The sequence below is a fragment of the Oncorhynchus masou genome, chromosome 28, assembly GCF_036934945.1.
Source record: "Oncorhynchus masou masou isolate Uvic2021 chromosome 28, UVic_Omas_1.1, whole genome shotgun sequence".
NCBI lineage: Eukaryota > Metazoa > Chordata > Actinopteri > Salmoniformes > Salmonidae > Oncorhynchus > Oncorhynchus masou.
Window position 1 is genome coordinate 52993115 of NC_088239.1, and position 22796 is coordinate 53015910.

Sequence of the window (22796 nt, forward strand, 5' to 3'; positions counted from 1 at the left end):
CCTCTAACTTCCTTCATACTGGATGCAGAGACATAAAAATGCTATCCATGAGTTTATCTGACTCTGGAGGAAACTCTATCTAGCTCATACAATAAATGTGTGTATAGAGAGAGAGATATTTCTTTCTCTGTTACAGCCAAAGTATAAAGAATCAAGCAACTTCAATGGAATGCTTTCTCAATGCGTGGGTTATGCAGAAGCACACACAGATATTCTTTCATAGATCATCTTTTCAATCCGAGTTGAGGATTATTTATAGGTCAACATGCAGGCCTGTGGAGATGGGAAACTGATTAAAATCGGCGTTACGTAATGCTAGTCTGTGACGGCTGTGGATGTGGCATGACGGCCAGACAGGGACACTGCTTTTAAGTGTCTGCCACTTTGTGTTTGTTGAAAGTGAGCTGATGACATGAATATCCCATGTTTCTGTGATACTGCGTTTCAGTGAAATCTCACCACGAGTATTCAACATTTCTATGTTGTTTTGAAAAATGCAGTGGTGGTCATGTGGTCTGTTTTCCCTATATGAACTGTGTGGCTCATTATATGTATGTTGGCCTGTAATGTGATGCAGTATGATTCATGGGTGTTGTGCTGTTAAATATTCCATATTTGAATGAATTTGTTTATTGGATTTATGTTTAGTGCTGCACTCTGTAGATCAGATCTATTTGTTAGCAGCTTCCTGTATTTCCTGTGTGCCTGGCCTGTGTACCGAGAATATGTTTTTGTTTGTGTGTGATGGATTAATATTGTATATGGAGTATGATTCAGTGCTCTCTGCACATAGCCTCCATCTTTCAGTAGGTGGTGTGAGTGTGTGTAAGGTAGAAGGGGGGTGGGTTTTCAGGGCCCTCATTGGCTGAAATATTTTCACTGGCAACTAGAAAACGTGATCCAGCCTGCAGAGGCACTGCAGCGGAGACTGCAGAGAGAGAGGGAGGGAGGGAGGGAGAGAGAGCAAGATAAGAGAGAGAGCAAGGAGAGAGAGCAAGAGAGGGGGAGGAGAAAACATGCAATAGAAATTGTCAGGTCCAGAGACAGAGATCGAGAGAGAGAGAGAAAGAGAGGAAGAGAGGAAGAGAGAGAGAGCCACATACATATGGTAAGGGAGACAGAAACAGAGAACAAGCGTGTGTGTGTGTGTATGCGTGAGCCAGTGTGTGAGTGTGTGCACAGAGGCGCATTGACAGCAGCGGAGAAGGAGCAATGCTAACAAACGGCAGCCGTGAGAGAAAAGGAGCACAGTGACGCCACTGGGGGAGAGATAACGACTGAGTGGAAGAAAAGAAGAGAGGATGAAAGAAAGACATCAATGAAGACCTGAGGCTCTGAGACCAGAGAGAGAGAGAGAGGAGAGGAAGATACCCAGAGAGGCATCACAGGAGCACACGTAATTACACAACCTATTTGACTGGCTGACTGACAGGCAGAGAGAAAGAGACAGGAGGAGGGATGGAGAGGGAGCTGCTAGAAACTGCTGCTCGGCCACACCGCAGACGACAGGGTGAGAGGGAGAGAGTTTGAAGGACGAAGGGAACCGACAGAGGAGTTGAAGAGGTGGGCTCCACCACCAGTCTCTGTCCTCCATCACTGTGACTAAAGGAAGGAGTGACGCATCCATTCTTCGACAGCTCAGCCTCCATCTTACCTTCCCTTCCTCCCTCCACCTCCATCGTTTGTGTTCTCAGGGTCTCACAGACAGGAATGATCAGCTTGCCTCCGTCGCTCCTCTCCTCCTCCTTCTCCTCCTCTTCCTCTGTCCCTCTGGCAAAACACCTTCTGTTCTACTCTCAGACGAACTGAGACCAATGGGCCATGTTATCAGCTTCACACGCACATGGAAGCTTTACCCTGTAACAAGACTATTGTCACCTCACAGCACAGTAATATCCAAAACCAACAACAACAACACACAGCAAGGTGGTAAGAGAACTGGGAGACGATATGTTACGACAGGACTAAACAACAACACAGGTAAAAGGCTTGATCAAGGATGCATCAATGTGTCCGTGTACACCGAAAGGGGGCTCTGTGGAATATTTGTGCATGTGCGTTCCATATTGGGTGTGTGCCAATGTATGTGATGGGGTGTGTGTGTGTGTGTGTGTGTGTGTGTGTGTGTGTGTGTGTGTGTGTGTGTGTGTGTGTGTGTGTGTGTGTGTGTGTGTGTCTGTTTGTCCAGATGTCAGATCTTACCTTGATCACTTTTGTCACTGAGAATTTTCCTGCTGCATCAGGAAATTAGAGTGAGCCTCGTAAGTCCCTGATAAAGAGCAGTTATCTTTCTCTTGATGCGGGGGCAGTCGAGTCATTTGGATCAGGGCTTGCTATCAAAATCATTTTCTCTCTCCCTCGCTCAAACGCTAGGCCTAGGTCCTATTACTGCAACATTCAAATGTACAAACATGTATTTCAAATGCAGCAAAATTGAGTTCAATTAAGGTCTTGAGGTTAGGGCCACATATAGGTGGTCAACTGTGTCGCCGTGGGTTTGATTCTGGCCCACGCCCTACTGGCACAACTAACTCAATCCCCTAGATTGACTTGATATATTCACACATTTCAAATAGACAGTCCAGGGATATTTTACCCCCGATCTTGAATAGAAATGACGTTACCAGACCCTTTTGGATAACATAAATAGGAAAATAATAAAATAATAACAATAGGCTACACCAACATTAGTTTCCATTCATACAAAGAGTCGGGTAAATTGCCACGATAGAATTTCTGTGGTAAACGAGGAAACACTTTATCATTATTATACGGAATTCTTGTCAAATAGATGAATTGCCCCTAGTTTGTTAAAAAGAACTATGTTGTTTCCGATTACAATACCAGCCAGAGGGCGGAATTATCTCAATTTACTTTGGTTGCAAGCAGGACTAAGGAAACACCGACATCATATTTTAGGCAGCGGTAGAGGTGGCCAATAATGGTTGCAATTGAGATCAGTTGTGCAGGTGAATTTAGTGCGTATTGATGGGACATCAGCTGGCGATAATCAAGTGCCATCGACGGTTGCAATAGGCCCCTTGTTATTTGATTATATTCCAATAGGCTACATTCTGTAGGCTAGCCTATCATTGTCCCATAATGAAAGATGTGAAAACGGATATATGCTACTGTGTTTACCTGTCAGAGTTGATGAGCTGATTTGGACCATCAGTTGATTGACAGATGTAGCACGACTGTAGAACGATACACTTTCCTCCAGTGTGGATGCTCGTCCACGCTTTATACTTAGACTATGTGTTATTTGTCAACATAGTTCTGGTCTTTGGTGTGGATTGAAAGCCTGTATTGTGTGGCTTTATTATGTTATTTCGTGAAGCTGTCAAGATGTTAATGCATTTGAGTCTACCCAAAGACAACCTCTTTGATGTGTAAATTATCAGACTATTTGTTTTACTTCTTGAAAACATTGAAATGAATATAATTAACTTGTGGGCCCAATGTAGACTCAGGCTGGCCACTATATCGCCCAGCACTCACAAGGCTCGGAGTGCGCTGCTTAGACCACTGCTCTATGGCAGTTCACTAAGAATACTATGAATACTGATGATCCATAGGCGTGTCATTTTTTATCATTTAGTTTTAAGACTTCCCCAAACCACAGCCCTAACCTTAACAACTCGGAATTAACGCCTAAACTGTTAACCTTTGAGTTGTTTCTGTTTCAACCCTGTAACCAAGAGGAATCAACCCTGTAACCACTCTGAATTAATGCGTCAAAAATAGACGTTCATCTATGAGTCAAAGGGCCAGATTCAAACACCAACTCTGGCATATGTGTGCCAGGGTCTGTGGCTGTAACCACTGGACCACACAGGCACTGAGAAAACCATTCATTTATTCTGCCTATTGCTTGCCTTCAACATATAATAAGACAATTGATTTAAAGAAAATTATTCTCCCAAATGAAAAATGCATCTACCCCCTACTAAAATGTTAATTTATGATAATCCACATAATAGTTAACACGAGTCGCGCTGTTGCCTGCACATAGCCTACATAAGGTAAAGTGTAGTTACAGGGGTGCACTGTATACAAACACCACTTCCAGCTTCCCCTCTGGCGGCGATTCCAACCACTTCTTCAGATATTCAAATCCTCCTGGTGCAGAATTATTCTCCTCCTGCGGCAAAAGGGGTCAAATTAAAATCCTACAGCTGTAGTACCGTGTCTTTGTTGCAGATGAGAGGCTTGTTGCATCACAATCCTCCATTCCTTGGACACATGCCCGCGCCCAGACATACACACAGACGTATGCATAAGCTACACACACACATGCACGCACACACACAAGCACACACACACACACACACACACACCTGGTGGGGGGTCCGATTCAGTCCACAGATATGCCATTGTCAGTTGACTGCAGGGGAAAGGGTATCTTAAGGCTACCTTTGGGGTATCATTTCCCCAGAGGTCATGACATATGACAGATCTCTGGGAGGGGAGGGGCGGGACCTGGCTGGAACTGCCTGTTCTGTAGCTGTCAACAGCACTGAGGGATCTCCATATTGACCATGCACTGTGCTGGTGCTGACTGCAGTCCGAGTGCTGTTTCCTGCTACCATGCTGTGATTGCATAACTGCTGCTGCCACTGTCGCACCACTCCCACACGCTGCCACCGCGCTAAACCTGCTCCTTCCTTCTCACTGAGGCAAGCTCCCCAAATACACACATGCTCATCAGTTACAGATCTCCATCTACACCCCTCCTCATCACAGCAACAGTGTCTGTGTCTGCTTCTCCCTGAGCTGAGGCATAAGTCTCCACAAAAATCAATCAGCTTAATCAATCGAGCCACTGGGATATTGATTTGTATGTGGCTCGACGTGTCCCTCATAAGTCCTTCATGAGGCTGTGTGTCAAGAGGGGCCATTATCGTTATAGTTTTTCTGCTGGTGTCGACACCAACCGGCTCTGTGGCCTGCCCTGTTGCCATAGAGAGAGAGAGAGAGGCGAGAAGAGAGGGAGCACAAAGAGTAGTTGGCTGTAATGAATTGTGGAGAAAATGGCTGACGCCTGCTTTCAATTTTGTATTTTTAACCTTTATTTAACTAGGCAAGTCAGTTAAGAACACATATTTATTCACAATGACGGCCTAGGAACAGTGAGTTAACTGCCTTGTTCAGGGGCAGAACGACATATTTTTACCTTGTCAGCTCAGGGATACGATATAGCAACCTTTTGGTTACTGGCCCAACTCCCTAATCACTAGGCTACCTGCTGCCTCCCTCCTGAATGGAAGGAGTTGAATTCTTTAACCTCCCCCCTCACACATACACTAACATAATCACCCCTCATATCTCCTCATTCAATCTCAACAGGATTATGTATAAAGAATAGAGCAGAATGCACATCAACATTCTAGTCAGAATTCAGAAAACAGATTTCTTACAGTAGATGGATTTACACATTGACAACATTGAATGTACACATATGAATGCCACTTTATGGTAGCACAGCGCAGACAGTAAAATGACAACGACCAACATCTAATGATTTAAAAAACAACCATGCGGATTAGAATCCTATCATAATCAGCATTATATAGGCCTATACTAATCAACGACAACATTAAGCAGTCCTTTATGGAATTCACCGTCATTTCGAGTATAGCACTTTATGCAGATTCACTGCGGTCAACAGGGACACATCTGGGGATTTGTCCACAGCCAACTCTAAGGTCATTATACCATTTATGTAATCATAATACATTATAACCACCACACGGTAGAGCAGAGCAGCACACACCTTTTATCAGCCAAGACAGCGCTGTGGATACTAATCAGAACATAGTCAACATTCTCTGTGTACTGTTGCTGGGTGTGTTATAGAGGCACAGGTACCAGTCAACCAGTCATTCTGCCTGGTCCAGTTCAGGTCACCTGGCTGAGGGTGAAGGTGTGTGTCATGGAGATGCAGAGAGAGCCTGCTGATAGTGTCTGACTCAGTCAGAACATCGTGTCCTTCTCCTGCTCCCTGCACTGCACAGGTGGAATGCAGCCAGAAGGCAGTGTGAGGGAGACAGCTGGACTCAGCAGTTTAGGTGTGTGTGTGTAGGAAAATGGAGGGAGGTAGGAATGGGGGAGTGGAAGATGGTAGGGATGTTCTGGGTGTTTTTTGTTGTTGTTGGTAATGTTTGTTTCTGCATTGGTTCTGTTTTTCAGGAATTTCCAAAATAATCTAGAACATTTTTAAAAACAGACCAGCACACATAAACAATCACACAAGCATGCGTGGCGAAATGACAATGGATGTGAATAATCCAGACGACATGTACAGTTGGTATAGAAAGTCATCACCCCTTTTTCAAAATCTTCTCCTTTTGTTGCCTTACAGACTGAAATGAAAACACATCAAATTAAACTTCTTCCGGCTTTATTTACACACAGTAACCCACAATATCCAAGTAAAAATATACTCCTGTATATATATTTTATTAAAAGTAAAACAGTAAAATACCCTATTAGGATAAGTAAACACCCCCCTGAGTTAATACTGGGTGGAACCAGCTTTTGCTTGAATTACAGCCATGAGTCTCTATGAATACAGCTCTACTAACTTTGTTCACATCGACTGTGTAATATTTGCCCATTCTTCCTTGCAGAATTGTTCAACCACAGTCAAATTGCATGGCGACCGCTCATAGACTGCACTCTTCAAGTCATCCCACAGATTCTGGATGGGATTTAGGTCCGGGCTCTGACTAGGCCACTCAAGGACATTCACCTTCTTGTCCTTCAGCCACTGTACGGTTGCTTTGGCAGTGTGCTTTGTGTCAATGTCATGTTGAAACGTGAACCATCTTCACGTCCATGAGTGGTCACCATGCAATTCGACTGAGGTTGAACAATTCTGCAAGGAAGAATGGGCAAATATTACACAGTCTAGGTGAACAAAGTTAGTAGAGATGTATTCAGAGAGACTCATGGCTGTAATTCAAGCAAAGGTTGGTTCCACCCAGCATTAACTCAGGGGGGTGTTCGCTTATCCTAATAGGGTATTTTACAGTTTTACTTTTATTACATTTTCAGAGTAAAAGAAAAAAAAAACAATTCTCACTTGTATATTGTGTATTACAGTGTGTAAATAAAGCCGGGTAAAGTCTGATTTGATGTGTTTTCAGTTCAGGTTGTAAGGCAACAAAAGGTGAACATTTTGAAAGGGGGTCATGACTTTCTATACTAACTGTATTCTTGAATCTGTAATGAGTCCATGGAAGATGAGACTATAAGTAGTCTGGTTTATTAGAGTTTAATAGCATCTCTGCACGCATGTTAGTCTGTCTATTCAATTTGTGTGTGTCCTAAAATGTTATGGGTGGCGTATGTGATTGGGAAGTACAGAATAAGGGTGAGAGTGTTCTTGGTGTTAGTGTGTGTGTACGTATTTATGTAGGAATGTGTGTGTTGTGTGTCTCTCCTCTCGCCAGAGTGCTGCTATCGCCATCTCTCTGGCTCTCCCTTTTCTCCCTTGTTTGTTTGTGCTGACAGGGTCAAATGTTCAGCACATGATTTCATTAGTTTAATTCCTGGGAAGGCAGGCTGACTACTGGGCAGGGCTGCAGACAAACAGACAGACAGACAGAGAGACAGACAGACCGACAGAGAGAGGCCTGGTATCTTAACAACATAGGCCTGACTGACTAATGTAGGGCTGCTACAGCTGATATTAGCCTCTTACATAACTGAAGAGGGGCGTCTATCACAAGGCACTAACGTCATGCCTCAGCAGGAGGCCTCCTTCATCATCAGCTTCCATTTTTATATCACTGTCGCCAAATGAGATGTTCATTTGGCATGATTAATTTCCGAGGGTGTGTTGCTGTGAGGCTCTTCGGACAGTCGGCCTGAATGTTGCTCGTCCAACATCATAAGACAGCTCCCTTGTCTCTGACTGACATGATTACATACTGTACATACAGTACCTCAGGTGTCTGGTATGTGTGTAGTAGCGTGGATGGATGAATGGACACTGAAGGGAATTATGAATACTATTCTACCTCAATGGTGAAAAATATACACTGTAGACATACAGTATTGACTTGAATTAGCCAGGCATCATAAAGGGAGGTTGGGGGCAGGAAACCACAGTAAAATGCATAGAGAAACAGACCATTAATAGTAACTAGGACCGCTGCACTACTCTCTCTCTCTCCTTCTCTCTTTGTGCATCACGTCTAACGAGAGCCTTGTGTGGAAGAGAAAAGATGTGCAATTTTACTCCTTGTTGTGTTGCCGTGGAAACAGACATAGTATTACATCCAATCATACATTTACACCACCTGCATAATGAAACCGAGTCACACACCCTCATGACAGCGATGGTTTTGCTCATCTGCCGCTGACCAAACATGCATCTCTTTCATGCACCATATAGTAGGATGATAACGGGAGTTGATAGGACGCTAGCGGCGTGAGGAGACTAAAACCACCCAGACTCATCATTCTTTCAGACAACTACAACCACAGTATGCTTTGGTAAAAAAATAGAGCCCCTTCTCTACGGTTATTAAGGATTTCAAAGGAGGGTGCTCTATTCTTAATATTTCAGTGTACTCCCTAAAGAGGCATGTCTTAAAATAGAGAGAGTATCCATAATCCAACCACATATCGTATCACATCCATCCTATAGTATTGCAATAACATTAGTTAACAATAATACATAGTCATGGCAGATTCATGTGTGATTCATCTTGGTGAGTGGTGTTAACTTATCAAACTCTCCTTCCTCAGGTAACTCAGCCAAAGAGGACTGTGAGGACGACAGTCACACCATCTGACTGTCTGAGGCCACTGCTGTCACTCTGAACCGCTGAGGGACAGACAGACAGACAGACAGACCGTGACGAGGACAAGGTCTCCCTAGAGACCTTTATCAGCTACCCTAGTGGGAGGACTCAGTTTGAGTCAAGCACCCCTTCCTTAGAGGAATTCAGGAGTGGTTTGTTAAGGAGCAGGGGATTTCCATTGCCTCCTAAAAAAAGACCTCTGCCTTATCAGACTCCAGTCAAGGAAGCCAAAGGACACAAAACCATATTTGACCAAGAGGAGAGAGAGAGAGAGAGAGAGAGAGAGAGAGAGAGAGAGGAGAGAGAGGAGAGAGAGAGGAGAGAGAGAGGAGGTTCCAGAGTTTCTACAGGTTGTTCTCACACACAAGGCCATTCCACAGCCTCAGAAACAGGAAGGAAGTTCTGGTTTGAGCAGCAACAACCTAGAAACAAGCAAGCCCCGTTTGAGTGAGTTTCCCCTGGCAAGCCACAGGACGCTGTGTGAGACAATACAGAGTGAACTACTACTGGACAGCCTGTGCTGCTTGAGCTCTCCATTTTGAGAGAGTAGAACTCTTCACAACCTGGTTGTGAAAGTGTATCATATTAGTATCTATATATGTACATATAAGATTATTTATTGGTGTTATCACTGAAAACATATCTTTGTGCTGATGTGTTGAGTCCTGTTTGGTGTTCAGCTGTTACTGTGGTTGAATATCCAGTACATATCTTTATTGTATATCTAAGACTGCACAGACTAGTTTTAAGAGGACTAACTACCAGGCTCGGACTGTTATCGTTGTCTATCAGTAGTGTTATCAGCGGACAGTGTTTCTGTGTGATAGGGAAGTCTGTTTCACTGCTCCAGGTTTGAGGGCTCTGGCTTTAGTCCTCAGTCCTTCTGTCCCACATAAAGACTCAGGGTAACAGCACCACAGACGTGGGAGGCCTTCTAATTGAAACAATGGACAGAATCATACGTCCCCATGTCCCCTCTAATGGCTGACTTTGACACCCCCAGTTCACTTCAGAGCCCCGCCCCACACCCAACCCAAGCCAGGGGCATTGCCCGCTGAACCACCCACAGCCCCCTCTCTCTAACAAAGACACAGACACACAAATAAGCTTAATGTCCATGTCCTGCCTCAGGCGGCAGCCTGTGACAATCCCCATGGATACCGTCAAGATCATCCAGTCTGAAAAGTTCCCCCGGGAATGCACGGTGCCAGTCACCCAGCCTTGCTTCACCCCTCCCCCGCGGGTGGCATGGGATGGAGGGGGAGAGGGAGAGATCATTGTGAACCAGGCGTGCAGTGACCTAGCCCTGGAGATGACCTGCACTGACCTGCCCCCAACCAGACCCATGGTCTCATCTCCCCCAGCTCCCATGGGGCGCAGGGAGAGCTACCTGGCCCAGCGCAAAGCCAGCACCGCAGAGATCTGCTACCACCAGTTCCACTACAAGATGGAGGACGTCATAGTCAACCAGTATGTGCTGCGTTCTTCTTCCACCTCCTCCTCCACCTCCTCTTCCTCCTCAGGGCCCGTGATGCCTTGTGAGCCCCTGGACTGCCCCACCTGCGGCCACACGTACAACTTTGCAGGCAAGCGTCCACGCATCCTCTCCTGCCTGCACTCGGTGTGTGAGGAGTGCTTGCAGATCCTCTACGAGTCCTGCCCCAAGTACAAGTTCATCTCGTGCCCAACGTGCAGGCGTGAGACGGTGCTGTTCACTGACTATGGGCTGGCTGCCCTGGCCATCAACACCAGCATCCTGAGCCGGCTGCCCTCTGACCCCAATGGCCCGGTGCAGTGGGGCGGAGAGGCCGACCGGAGCTGCTACCAGACGGTACGCCAGTACTGCCAGTCAGCCTGCACCTGTCAGATCGCCAACCCCCTGTCCTCCTGTGGCATCATGTAGAGACCTAGGCAGGGGCCAAACTGGCATGCCTCCTCTCTTCTCACATACATACAACCCGCCTTCTGTCTTCTCACACACATACAACCCGCCTTCTCTCTTCTCACATACATACAACCCCACACAGATGTATCTCTATATTTAATAGCACAGATGGATGCGGTCTGGGTCAAATGGATCGTGAAGGACACTGTCTTGCAGACGAAAACAGGGAAATAGCAAATAAATGTATTTTATGTATGAAGTATGAATCCTATTCCCCCTCTCTTGTTCGGATGTGTTTGTCATTGACATCTCTTTACATGGGAATGCTAGGGGAGGACTATCCCCTCAACCTTGGTCAATAAAGAATAAACAAATGATTTTAAAAAACCCACTGCTGTTTGGTCTGAACTGGCTGTAGATGTTCAGTCATGTAGAGACTATTATATAAGGTTGTTAGGTTGATGATTTAGGATTTAGGATGTTTATACATTTATCTGAAGTCACACCTCTGTCTTGTGGTGAAAGAGGAAAAAGCCCTATAGCTCAGTTCATCATTAAACTAACTCCTCCACGTGTCATTACCGCTGCACTGTTTACTGTCAATAATAAGCGGTACATTGGTAATCGCCTGTGATTCTGTGTAGGTGTAATTGTTATGATGAACTGCCTATACATTTCAACACAGGGTTATTTGGAGTGATGATGACTCGTCAGTTACAATAAATAAATCGTCCCTTTTCTCATGGAAGATTTTATTTTCCTGGAACTAATCAAGTGCATAACAACTGGGGTGGTCATGATCAGGTGCATAGCAACTGGGGTCGTCATGATCAGGTGCATAGCAACTGGGGTCGTCATGATCAGGTGCATAGCAACTGGGGTAGTCAGGATCAGGTGCATAACAACTGGGGTAGTCATGATCAAGTGCATAACAACTGGGGTCGTCATGATCAGGTGCATAACAACTGGGGTCGTCATGATCAGGTGCATAACAACTGGGGTCGTCATGATCAGGTGCATAACAACTGGGGTAGTCATGATCAAGTGCATAACAACTGGGGTAGTCATGATCAGGTGCATAACAACTGGGGTCGTCATGATCAGGTGCATAACAACTGGGGTCGTCATGATCAGGTGCATAACACCTGGGGTAGTCATGATCAAGTGCATAACAACTGGGGTAGTCATGATCAGGTGCATAACAACTGGGGTAGTCATGATCAAGTGCATAACAACTGGGGTAGTCATGATCAGGTGCATAACAACTGGGGTCGTCATGATCAGGTGCATAACAACTGGGGTCGTCATGATCAGGTGCATAGCAACTGGGGTCGTCATGATCAGGTGCATAACAACTAGGGTAGTCATGATCAGGTGCATAACAACTGGGGTCATCATGATCAGGTGCATAGCAATCGGGGTCGAGAGTTAGCCATCCCTGAGACCAGGTGAGGTAACTCATATGTCTAAAGTTTAGTAATGATGTTAGACACAGTGGGACTTTTTGTAAAAACATGAAAACATAGCAATGTATCAACCTATGTGTCATCAAAGAGGGCCAACCAACCTTCTGGTAGAGAATGCAGTGGTGAGTACTATTATTGTCGCCCGTAATAAAGCGCAGTGTGCTGTGATAAACTGCATCTAATGGCTTTAATGAAATGGCAGCTGTGTTCATATACTGTAGATGATGTCATCATAGTCTGGGACCAATAGGAATGTCAACTGAACAATCTGCTTTCTATTTACCGAGAGGCATGACCTATTTCTTAGTTTTACCTGCATTCAGTACTAACTCAGGTCAATAATGTTTTTCTGTAATACAAGAGGGCAGACTGTAGTTCAGATAGAGCCGGGTCAACTGCGGCAATCGCATCTACAACAGTATCATTGGCATACAAGTGCAGGTTGTCAATTTTGGTAATATAAACAGTGAAAAGTACAGGACCCAGAATCAAACCCTGCGGGACACCTTTCGTTATGTCCAGAAAACCTGATTTAACACCATCACATTGAGTTTTATCTGTCAAGGAATTTTTAAACCAGTTACATGCAGCCTGGTCTAGGCCAATTGAGGAAAACCTCTAAATTAGCAGTGAGTGATCAACAGTATCGAAGGCCTTTGACAGGTCAATGAAGGGGGAAACACAATGTGACCTTTTATCCATACAGTTAACCACATAATTTATAACTAAATAACTAATGGGGTGGCAGGTGGCCTAGCAGTTAAGAATTCCCGGAAAATCTGGTGAAGTGCCGTTGAGCAAGGCACTTAACCCTAATTCCTCTTGTATGTCGCTCTGGATAAAAGCATCGGCTAAATGACTAAAATGTAAACGTAAATAACTCTTAGCTGAGAATTAATCAAGAATTCTAAAATTTTAACTAGGCAAGAAAGCTTAGAAATAGAGCGATAATTATTTAGTTCACAAGGGTCACCACCTTTGTGAAGGGGGAGTACATGGGCCGCCTTCCAAACGTTGGGGATAGTACCAGATATAATCATCAGGTTAAAATATGGGTTATTGATTCAGCAATCAGGGGGGCAGAGAGCTGCAGCAAAAATGGATCAAGAACATCAGTCACAGTGTATTTTTTATTTACATCAATCATAAGCAAGGCATCTAGCACATCACAAGTAGTAAATTGTTTAAATGAAAACAAAGATTCACTACAAGTTGACGGGTTAACTGTCGAGTCAGCGAGAGGCTGGCAGAGTGAAGAGCAGTCTATTGACTGACCAGGGTCAATTAAACCACCATTTCTCTCAAGTAAAAAGCCTGCCGAGATAAAATGATGATTAAAAGCATCACTTATCCCATTCTTCTCAGTTATAATGCCAGAGTCAGACAGGACTTGATTAGGCAGGGAAGAAGATGAATTTGTATGCTTCAGAAGATTTTACTGAGTTACAGTTCATAGAAGGAATTGAAATAAATTCAATAGACCTGAACCTATGGATTTCACAACTGGGCAGGGGCACAGCCATAGGTGGGCCTAGGAGGGCATAGGCCCACCCACTTGGAAGCCAGGTCCCCACAAAAGGTCTTTATTACAGACAGAAATACTCCTTAGCACCCCCCCTCAAACGATACTGCAGGTGAAGAAGACGGATGTGGAGATCCTGGGCTGGCGTGGTTACACGTGGTCTGCGGTTGTGAGGACAGTTGGATGTACTGCCAAATTCTCTAAAACACAGTTAGAGGTGGCTTATGGTAGAGAAATGAACATTTACAACATTTTTGAGAAATACGCTTTTTGTGCTATGGAAGATTTGGGAGGTATTTTATTTCAGCTCATGAAAAATGGGAACAAGACTTTACATGTTGCGTTTATATTTTTGCTCAGTATAGCTTTCATAATCTAGATAGTACATCTGCTTCTCAGTTGTCCGAAAGATTGTCAAATTGACAGTTGTCTGAAAGATTGCCACCTTTCAGTTTTCCTTGCTTTGGCCCAGGTCTGATTTAACATCTAAATGAGCTCAGATAGCTCATAAGAAAACCAACGGTTATATTTATCTTTGCCTCTGAATTGTTCAAAAAGGGTGTGTATATGGAGTGAAAAAATATGGAGGAGACATTTTCTAGAGCACACTCAGGATCCTGAATACAAGAGAGAGTGGCTAAATCAGATTATAAACTGGGTGGTTCGAGCTCTGAATGCTGATTGGCTGAAAGCCGTGGCATATCAGACCGTATACCATGGGTATGACAAAACATTTATTTTTACTGCTCTAATTACTTTGGTAACCAGTTTATAATATAAATAAGGCACCTTCGGGGTTTGTAATATATGGCTAATATACCATGGCTAAGGCCTGTATCCAGGCACTCAATGTAGCGTCGTACATAAGAACAGCCCTTAGCCATGGTATATTGACCATATACCACACCCCCTCGGGCCTTACTGCTTAAACAGATGTCATGTAAAAACCCTTGAGAAGAAAACTTTTTTAAAATGTATCTTCTTAATTAAACGAGGATTTGTATTTTGCTGTTTGGTATCTTTAAAACATACTGTGGGACAATGATCACTGAGATCACATTAAAATTCCTATTTAACTACTAAGAATTAGACAATAAATATACATGTCAATATTCATATAATGAGATGACTAAATAGATTTGAGTCCTATTCATCCACAGCTTTGTGTAAAAAGTGCTACAGTATGTGTCCTCATTCTCCAAGTCTTAGAGGAGGAATGTTACCAATGACTGTAATGTTTGAACATTCTGCTCTTCTCATTCTGGCACAGCTTTCCTGCTCCTGAACAGCTGTCCCAACCAACGCCTGCTAGCTTTCTTCACGGATGAGTTCATCTGTTGGCTTTATGTGAAAGAAAAATCATGCACCAGAACCATTAAAGATTACACTGAAATTAATATTTATTTGTCTTACAACATAATTCCTTAGATGTACAGCGAGCACTGGTGTACCACACCCCACTTTGCAGCCCCCATTGTGGGGGGCCCAACAAACACTGGTTGGGGGCCTTTCCCCCCCAGATAGCATATGAACACGTCATAAGCCATAGCAAAATGTTTAGTTTTAAAACTGAAACATTTTCTCTCTGCCTCATGGCAAAATGTGTAGAATAGCAAGAACTTAGCTTTAAAACTACACCTCTTGGGAAAATATCTTAGCCTCTTGGGAAAATGTGCAAAATAGCATGAGATTAGCTATAAAGCTGCACATATTTCTCTCTGCCCCATGGCAAAATGTGTAGAAGTCCTAAAACATATATTTTTTTTGGGGGGGGGGGGGGGCGAAAGACCTTGCGGGGGGCATCGCGAAACTGACGTAGGCCACTAACATAAGCCTATGTGTGATTGTAAACAAAGAGGCCATTTGGGATGGGTCAGAGTGAATTATCATGAACAGATGCCTAGGCTAAATATGTGCTCTCCACAGCTCCTCAGCACACTTTGCATTATCTATGCAACAGTGCATCATTCCCATTTGGCTGCCATGTTAGAGCAGCCATGGACATTTTATAAGAGCATCATGCACAGTATGACCACGCACGCACACACACACACACACACGCACGCACGCACGCACGCACGCACACACGCACACTGTCCTCTAGGTGTCAATGTTGTCTCACCTGGATTTCTCTGTGGTCTCCCTCCTCAGAGAGCCAATCTTCAGCTTCCAGGTCTTTGTCCTACTTCCCTGTTCTTTCTTTCCTGCTTCTTCTTTCTCCTGGGGAGAAACATACAGTAGATATTTGTCAACGGAGACATTGATGCAGACTCATTCAAAAATGTTTTACACATAGACACAAGCATACTTTCACACAGACATACTCTACCATAGGTTTGCATGCATCTAGCAACACACACAAATACAGAAATACAGCTTAAATAGCAAAATCAAATCAAACTTTATTTGCCACATGTGCCGAACACAACAAGTGTAGACTTTACCGTGAAATGCTTATTTACAAGCCCTTATCCAACAGTGCAGTTCAAGAAGAAGAAAATATTTACCAAATAGGCTAAAATAAAAAGTACTAATAAAAAGTAACACAATAAGAATAACAATAACGAGGTTATATACAGGGGGCACCGGTACAGAGTCAATGTGCAGGGGTACAGGTTAGTTGAGGTAATCTGTACACATAGGTGGGAGAAAAGTGACTACGCAGACAAACAGCAAGTAGCAGCAGTGTACAATTGTGTCTATTTGAGTGTGTATACAATATGAGTAAGTGTGTGTGTGTTTGTGTGTTCATGCATGCTTGTTCCTGTGTGTGTTTGTGCATACATGCATGCTTGTGTGTGTATGTGCGTGTGTGTGTGTATGTGTGGAGTTGAGTTCACATCATCTCACATGCTTTTCATCATCCTCGGGATGCTCAAGCAGATCCTCTATAGTCTGGTACCTCCTTCCAGACACTTCCTTCCCCTTCTCTAGAACACACACAATTCAAAACCTTCAGTTTCAACCTAAATACACCAATGATGACACAGTATTTGACAGTTTACACTGTGGGAATTAACATTGGATGGTAACTCACTTAGATGTCCCATCATGAGTACTGTGTCCGATGTTGACCTTTGTCGAAAATGCTGATGCACATTACTATTGCTATGAGATGATTGGCAGGGTAAGTCCTCATAATCTTTGACTTCAAGTCTTTCATTGGCAGAGGGGCCACCTTCCTCAGAAGCCTTGAAGTCACACTGGTTGCGTTCTGAATTCTATACGGATAGAAACATCAAGTCAAATGTTGGCTAATTACAATTGATGTCGGAAGTTTACATACACCTTAGCCAAATAGATTTAAACTCAGTATTTCACCAATTCTGACATTTAATTGTAGTAACAATTCCATGTTTTAGGTCGGTTAGGATCACCACTTTATTTTAAGAATGTTAAATGTCAGAATAATAGTAGAGAGAATGATTCATTTCAGCGTTTCTTTCTTTCATCACATTCCCAGTGGGTCAGAAGTTAACATACACTCAATTAGTATTTGGTAGCATTGCATTTAAATTGTTGAACTTGGGTCAAACGTTTTGGGTAGCCCTCCACAAGCTTCCCACAATAAGTTGGGTGAATTTTGGCCTATTCCTCCTGACAGAGCTGGTGTAACTGAGTCAGGTTTGTAGGCCTCTTTGCTCGCACACGCTTTTACAGTTCTGCCAACACATTTTCTATAGGATTGAGGTCAGGGCTTTGTGATGGTCACTCCAATACCTGGACTTTGTTGTCCTTAAGCCATTTTGCTACAACTTTGGAAGTATGCTTGGTGTCATTGTCCATTTGGAAGACCCATTTGCGACCAAGCTTTAACTTCCCGACTGATGTCTTGAGATGTTGCTTCAATATATCCACATAATTTCCCCTCATGATGCCATCTATTTTGTGAAGTGCACCAGTCCCTCCTGCAGCAAAGCACCCCCACAACATGATGCTGCCACCCCCGTGCTTCACGGTTGGAATGGTGTTCTTCCGCTTGCAAGCCTCCCCCGTTTTCCTCCAAACATAACTATGGTCATTATGGCCAAACAGTTATATTTTTGTTTCATCAGACCAGAGGACATTTTCCCAAAAAGTACGATCATTGTCCCAATGTGCAGTTGCAAACCGTAGTCTGGCTTTTTTATGGCGGTTTTTGGAGCAGTGGCTTCTTCCTTGCTGAGCGGCCTTTCAGGTTATGTCGATATAGGACTTGTTTTATTGTGGGTATAGATACATTTGTACATGTTTCCTCCAGCATCTTCACAAGGTCCTTTGCTGTTGTTCTGGGATTGATTTGCACATTTCGCACCAAAGTACGTTCATCTCTAGGAGACAGAACGCGTCTCCATCCTGAGCGGTATGACGGCTGCATGGTCCCATGGTGTTTTTACTTGCGTACTATTGTTTGTACAGATGAAAGTGGTATCCTGTCTGGATTGGCGCCAGTATTTATGCTGCAGTAGTTTATGTGTTGGGGGCTGGGGTCAGTTTTTTATATCTGGAGTACTTCTCCTGTCCAATTCGGTGTCCTGTGTGAATCTAAGTGTGCGTTCTCTAATTCTCTCCTTCTCTCTCTCGGAGGACCTGAGCCCTAGGACCATGCCCCAGGACTACCTGACATGATGACTCCTTGCTGTCCCCAGTCCACCTGGCCGTGCTGCTGCTCCAGTTTCAACTGTTCTGCCTTATTATTATTCGACCATGCGGGTCATTTATGAACATTTGAACATCTTGGCCATGTTCTGTTATAATCTCCACCTGGCACAGCCAGAAGAGGACTGGCCACCCCACATATGCTCTCTCTAATTCTCTTTCTTTCTCTCTCTCGGAGGACCTGAGCCCTAGGACCATGCCCCAGGACTACCTGACATGATGACTCCTTGCTGTCCCCAGTCCACCTGGCCGTGCTGCTGCTCCAGTTTCAGCTGTTCTGCCTTATTATTATTCGACCATGCTGGTCATTTATGAACATTTGAACATCTTGGCTATGTTCTGTTATAATCTCTACCCGGCACAGCCAGAAGAGGACTGGCCACCCCACATAGACTGGTTCCTCTCTAGGTTTCTTCCTAGATTTTGGCCTTTCTAGGGAGTTTTTCCTAACCACCGTGCTTCTACACCTGCATTGCTTGCTGTTTGGGGTTTTAGGCTGGGTTTCTGTACAGCACTTTGAGATATCAGCTGATGTACGAAGGGCTATATAAATAAATTTGATTTGATTTGATCAAGTTTTTGGAAATTGCTCCCAAGGATGAACCAGACTTGTGGAGGTCTACAATTTATTTTCTGAGGTCTTGAATGATTTCTGTTGATTTTCCCATGATGTCAAGAAAAGAGGCATTGAGTTTGAAGGTAGGCCTTGAAATACATCCACAGGTACACTCAAATTATGTCAATTAGCCTATCAGAAGCTTCTAAAGCCATGATGACATTGTCTGGAATTTTCCGAGCTGTTTAAATGCCCAGTCAACTTCGTGTATGTAAACTTCTGACTCACTGGAATTGTGATACAGTGAATTATAAGTGAATAATCTGTCTGTAAACAATTGTTGTAAAAATTACTTGTGTCATGCACAAAGTAGATGTCCTAACCGACTTGCCAAAACTATAGTGTTAATTAACAAGAAATTTGTGTTGAAAAATGAGTTTAAATGACTCCAACCTAAGTGTATGTAAACTTCAGACTTCAACTGTACCTGTTACACTGACTGTGACAATGGTCACAGCACATCTTGTCAAATATTGACTTGTTTATACCTTCATCCACATACTTCTTTATTTACACATGATCCTGAGATGCCAAATGTCAACATATCTTTTTACCTGGCTCCCCTGCTGCTCCCGGAGAGCATCCATCTCCACCTGTAACCCTTGGTTACGTAGCTGTAGCCTGGCGATCTCCTCCAGCATCCGGCATACCTGCTCCAGGTAGCCCAGCCCAGGGGTGAGCCCCTCATACTCCTCCTCACACACATCCTTCTCCCTGATCTGTAAAGATGACACATGCAGGAAGGTAACAGTGCACATGGAAAAGTATACAGTAAATTAAATGTATTACTTCACAAAACATTTATTGCTCTGAATAGATTAGCAATCTAATGCTATGACTTCTGGGGCAGCAGACCTAACTAATCAGCAATGCACATTTGTTGCAGATACGTGGTAGTTGAGTAGAGGCCTGAGGGCACACACTTAATGTGTTGTGAAATCTGTTGTGAATGTATGGTAATGTTTTTTAAATTGTATAACTGCATTAATTTTGCTGGACCCCAGGAAGAGTAGCTAATGGGGATCCTTAATAAATACAAATACATAAAGTGCACCGTCATTCGGAGCAGGAAATAGATTTCTTCCCCAAAGAGAGCTAAGCTAATGAGGTGGCCTTTAACTGACCTTTGCCCTCCTAATAAACACTCAGCACCCTGTCTCTGAGTCCTGGCGAGAGCAAAGACCTCCACCTACACCGACTAATATCCCCATTTAATAAGAATATAATAAATATAAGACTTAATGATTCTCTATTACTGAGGCAAACATGAAACACAAGCATCTCTTTCCTTCATTACACCAAACATTGTCAACACTACATGACCACTGGATAATAACTACACAAAGAGGAGTTCTTGGTGCAGAAAACGGATCATTTGTATAACAATTGAATACTATCTCCGTCAAAATTAGTAAATCAGTAAATCTGACGCAGAAGCGCGACATGTCCGTCACAGTCTTATCAACAACACAGCAGACTGCTCAACACATCACCCACACACTCCATCTACCCAGACAGCCCCACACCAGCTTGGCTCCATTCCACTCATACCTGTTGCTCACCTGGACAGACTGGTTCACTGTCTGATACTCTACAACAGACTGTAGGCCCGGATGGATACTGTCATTTACTGGCATAGTAACAAACACCACCTCGTGACCCATGCAACCCGAAATTGTTCAAACTGTTCCCACCCTTCTTGTTGGCGGAGAGAAAATGCTACCATTTTAAAGATCATTCCCTGCAATTCTACACATTTGGCCATGAGGCTTGATAGAAAATGTTGCAGTTTTAAACATAATTTCCAGCAGTTATACACATTTTTCCATGTCTTGTGTGTGCTATGGTACCTGAGTGACTCAACAAAATCAATGTGGGCCCCCTGGGGCGTTGAAGCCCCTGGGCACATAATCTTGTCATGATAACTACAATATTTAGATAGCTAGATGGGTAAGTCTGGCTAACCAGCTAACATAGCCAGCAATTGATCAACTGGACATCTGATTTGACAGGTTTAAAACAGCTCTCCAAGGTCTGTCAGTGAATGACATAACAAGAGGAAAACTGCCCATGCACTACAACATTTCGAAAATACATTCTACTATTACAACTCTCAGCAGCAGAAAGTTAACAGTCTTGAGTTCCTAAAAAAAGCGAACAGATTTGAAAGATGACAACCCACAGACACGACACAGATTCAGTCGATGCAATTAGTGTTTGTTTTTCTGTGTGTCTAACTGTGTGTGTGTGTGTGTTGCAACTGTTAACTCTGGGAATGGTAAAACGCTCATTTCCTCCCTGACATTCCTTCAGTTCATTGTAAAAAAAAAAAAAAGACATGAAAGGATTTATGTTCGGTATACCGCTTGAACATGACAATGGACTTCTGTCCGGCATATTGTGTAATGTGTTTTTGAGTAATAACATATGTCATAACAACAAAAACAACAGTGATAACAATACGATTCTAATGTACGTTCAATACATTTGGGAATAAACTTTCAAATGACTACTGAAAATGTCCTATACAACCAAGAAGAGGAAAAAAATTGCCAAACATTCAGATGGTGGAGATTTTGGAGGAAAAAACTCAACACTATGGATCACTGTCTAGTCCCAAACTCTAGATTACATTGACATCTTAGTCATTTAGCAGATGCTATTATCCAGAGCAATTTACAGGAGCAATTAGGGTTATGTGCCTTGCTCAAGGGCACATGGACAGATTTTTCACCTAGTTGACTCGGGGATTCGAACCAGCAACCTTTTGGCACAACACTCTGAATCACTACTACTTTCAAGGTAAGAAAACAGTCAGAGAATCATGAGATTGAAGTAAACAACTCCTTTCAATAAAGACCTACCTCTGTGTCTGTCTGAGCAGGCAGTGTCTTGTGATGTGGGCAGAGCCCTCCTCTGTGCTGCAGCAGAGCCGTTGAGGCCTGTTCTTCCACTACTGACTGGCTGACTGTCCTCCTCAGACCAACACTCCCTGACCTGTGACTTGCCCTCTGTATATGGGTCACTGTGTGAGGTGATGGTTGTGAAGCTGTGTGACACCGCTGTCGGGGCACAGCATCTCTGTCTCCAGAGTCTGCCCTCCTCAGTGCCTGCTCCAATTTTAGGTGCATGACCGCAGCCAGCTCCCTGTGCCGCTGAGCCTTGGGGCAGAGGGACAGGGAGGAAGAGGAGCAGGAAGATGGCAGAGAGAGGACAGGAGAGCATGGATAAGAGGTAGAGGGGAATCCATCTTCGTCACTGACTGTAGGATCAATATCTGTATTACTCGTGGACACAGAGGGAGGAGAGGAGGGGAGAGAAGCCTCAGAACAGATCTCCACCCCAGAATCCTCTGTATCAGACCGCATCAGTGTCCCCACGTTAGATTTAGACATGAAAGTGGCCCCTGAAAGAATGAGGGAATCTCCAGATTCACCTCCTTCCCACTGGCCCTCCATAGCTACTCTCTCCTGGGGGCTCTCAATCACCCAGGTCTCCAGAGTATTGGTAAAGCGCATGAAATCCATTTCAAAAACCCAAATTCTGTCCCCTCTTCCTCATTCTTCTTCTGCTAAATGGTAGCAGCACGAGGAGGAAAATGAAAAGTCTCTGGTTTAGAGAAGCCCACATAGTCATTAACCGAGGTGAGTTTGGGATGTAGAATTTGAAACATCCCTGATGCTCCGCCTGCATTCTTATGACACACCTCCTCATCAATCATCCTGTCACGGCGCTGATGCTGCATGCATATGGAGGCCTGTGTGGAGTGGCTGTTCCCTGGCATATCTCTGTTGTTTGTCTTGGGAGTATGACTCCCGCTCACTTGAACCCCCAACTCCCCCACCAAACACCA

At 43.9% G+C, this 22796-nt stretch overlaps 2 protein-coding genes across 4 annotated transcripts; one reads left to right on the forward strand and one right to left on the reverse strand.

The window, feature by feature from the left end:
- Nucleotides 1–953: 953 nt before the first annotated feature.
- rnf208 (ring finger protein 208) lies at nucleotides 954–11092 on the forward strand. 2 transcript variants are annotated; one of them, XM_064942594.1, is made up of 2 exons: nucleotides 954–1980; nucleotides 8761–11092. In XM_064942594.1, the coding sequence occupies exon 2, from the start codon at nucleotides 9928–9930 to the stop codon at nucleotides 10717–10719; it is 792 nt and encodes a 263-aa protein (XP_064798666.1). In that variant the 5' UTR covers nucleotides 954–1980; nucleotides 8761–9927; the 3' UTR covers nucleotides 10720–11092. The 2 variants fall into 2 exon arrangements, with proteins under 2 accessions (XP_064798666.1, XP_064798667.1); XM_064942595.1 differs by having other exon boundaries at nucleotides 954–1108.
- Nucleotides 11093–13283: 2191 nt separating this feature from the next.
- si:dkey-106l3.7 (uncharacterized) lies at nucleotides 13284–22595 on the reverse strand. 2 transcript variants are annotated; one of them, XM_064942592.1, is made up of 7 exons: nucleotides 21808–22595; nucleotides 19498–19662; nucleotides 16727–16910; nucleotides 16540–16619; nucleotides 15812–15909; nucleotides 14913–15030; nucleotides 13284–13889 (listed from the first exon to the last, which is right to left on the reverse strand). In XM_064942592.1, the coding sequence occupies exons 1-6, from the start codon at nucleotides 22468–22470 to the stop codon at nucleotides 14946–14948; spliced, it is 1275 nt and encodes a 424-aa protein (XP_064798664.1). In that variant the 5' UTR covers nucleotides 22471–22595; the 3' UTR covers nucleotides 13284–13889; nucleotides 14913–14945. The 2 variants fall into 2 exon arrangements, with proteins under 2 accessions (XP_064798664.1, XP_064798663.1); XM_064942591.1 differs by having other exon boundaries at nucleotides 13284–15030.
- Between the last annotated feature and the right edge of the window lie 201 nt (nucleotides 22596–22796).

What these genes read in the sequence shown, in the direction of transcription:
- rnf208 (XM_064942594.1), top strand. Translation starts at nt 9,928, where the DNA reads ATGTCCATGTCCTGCCTCAGGCGGCAGCCTGTGACAATCCCCATGGAT.
- si:dkey-106l3.7 (XM_064942592.1), bottom strand. Translation starts at nt 22,470, where the DNA reads ATGGATTTCATGCGCTTTACCAATACTCTGGAGACCTGGGTGATTGAG. An exon ending in CCGAGGATGATGAAAAGCAT is followed by an intron (nt 15,910 to 16,539) that starts GTGAGATGATGT and finishes GTTTCTCCCCAG; the next exon opens with GAGAAAGAAGAAGCAGGAAA. An exon ending in GAGACCACAGAGAAATCCAG is followed by an intron (nt 15,031 to 15,811) that starts GTGAGACAACAT and finishes TTTCACATAAAG; the next exon opens with CCAACAGATGAACTCATCCG.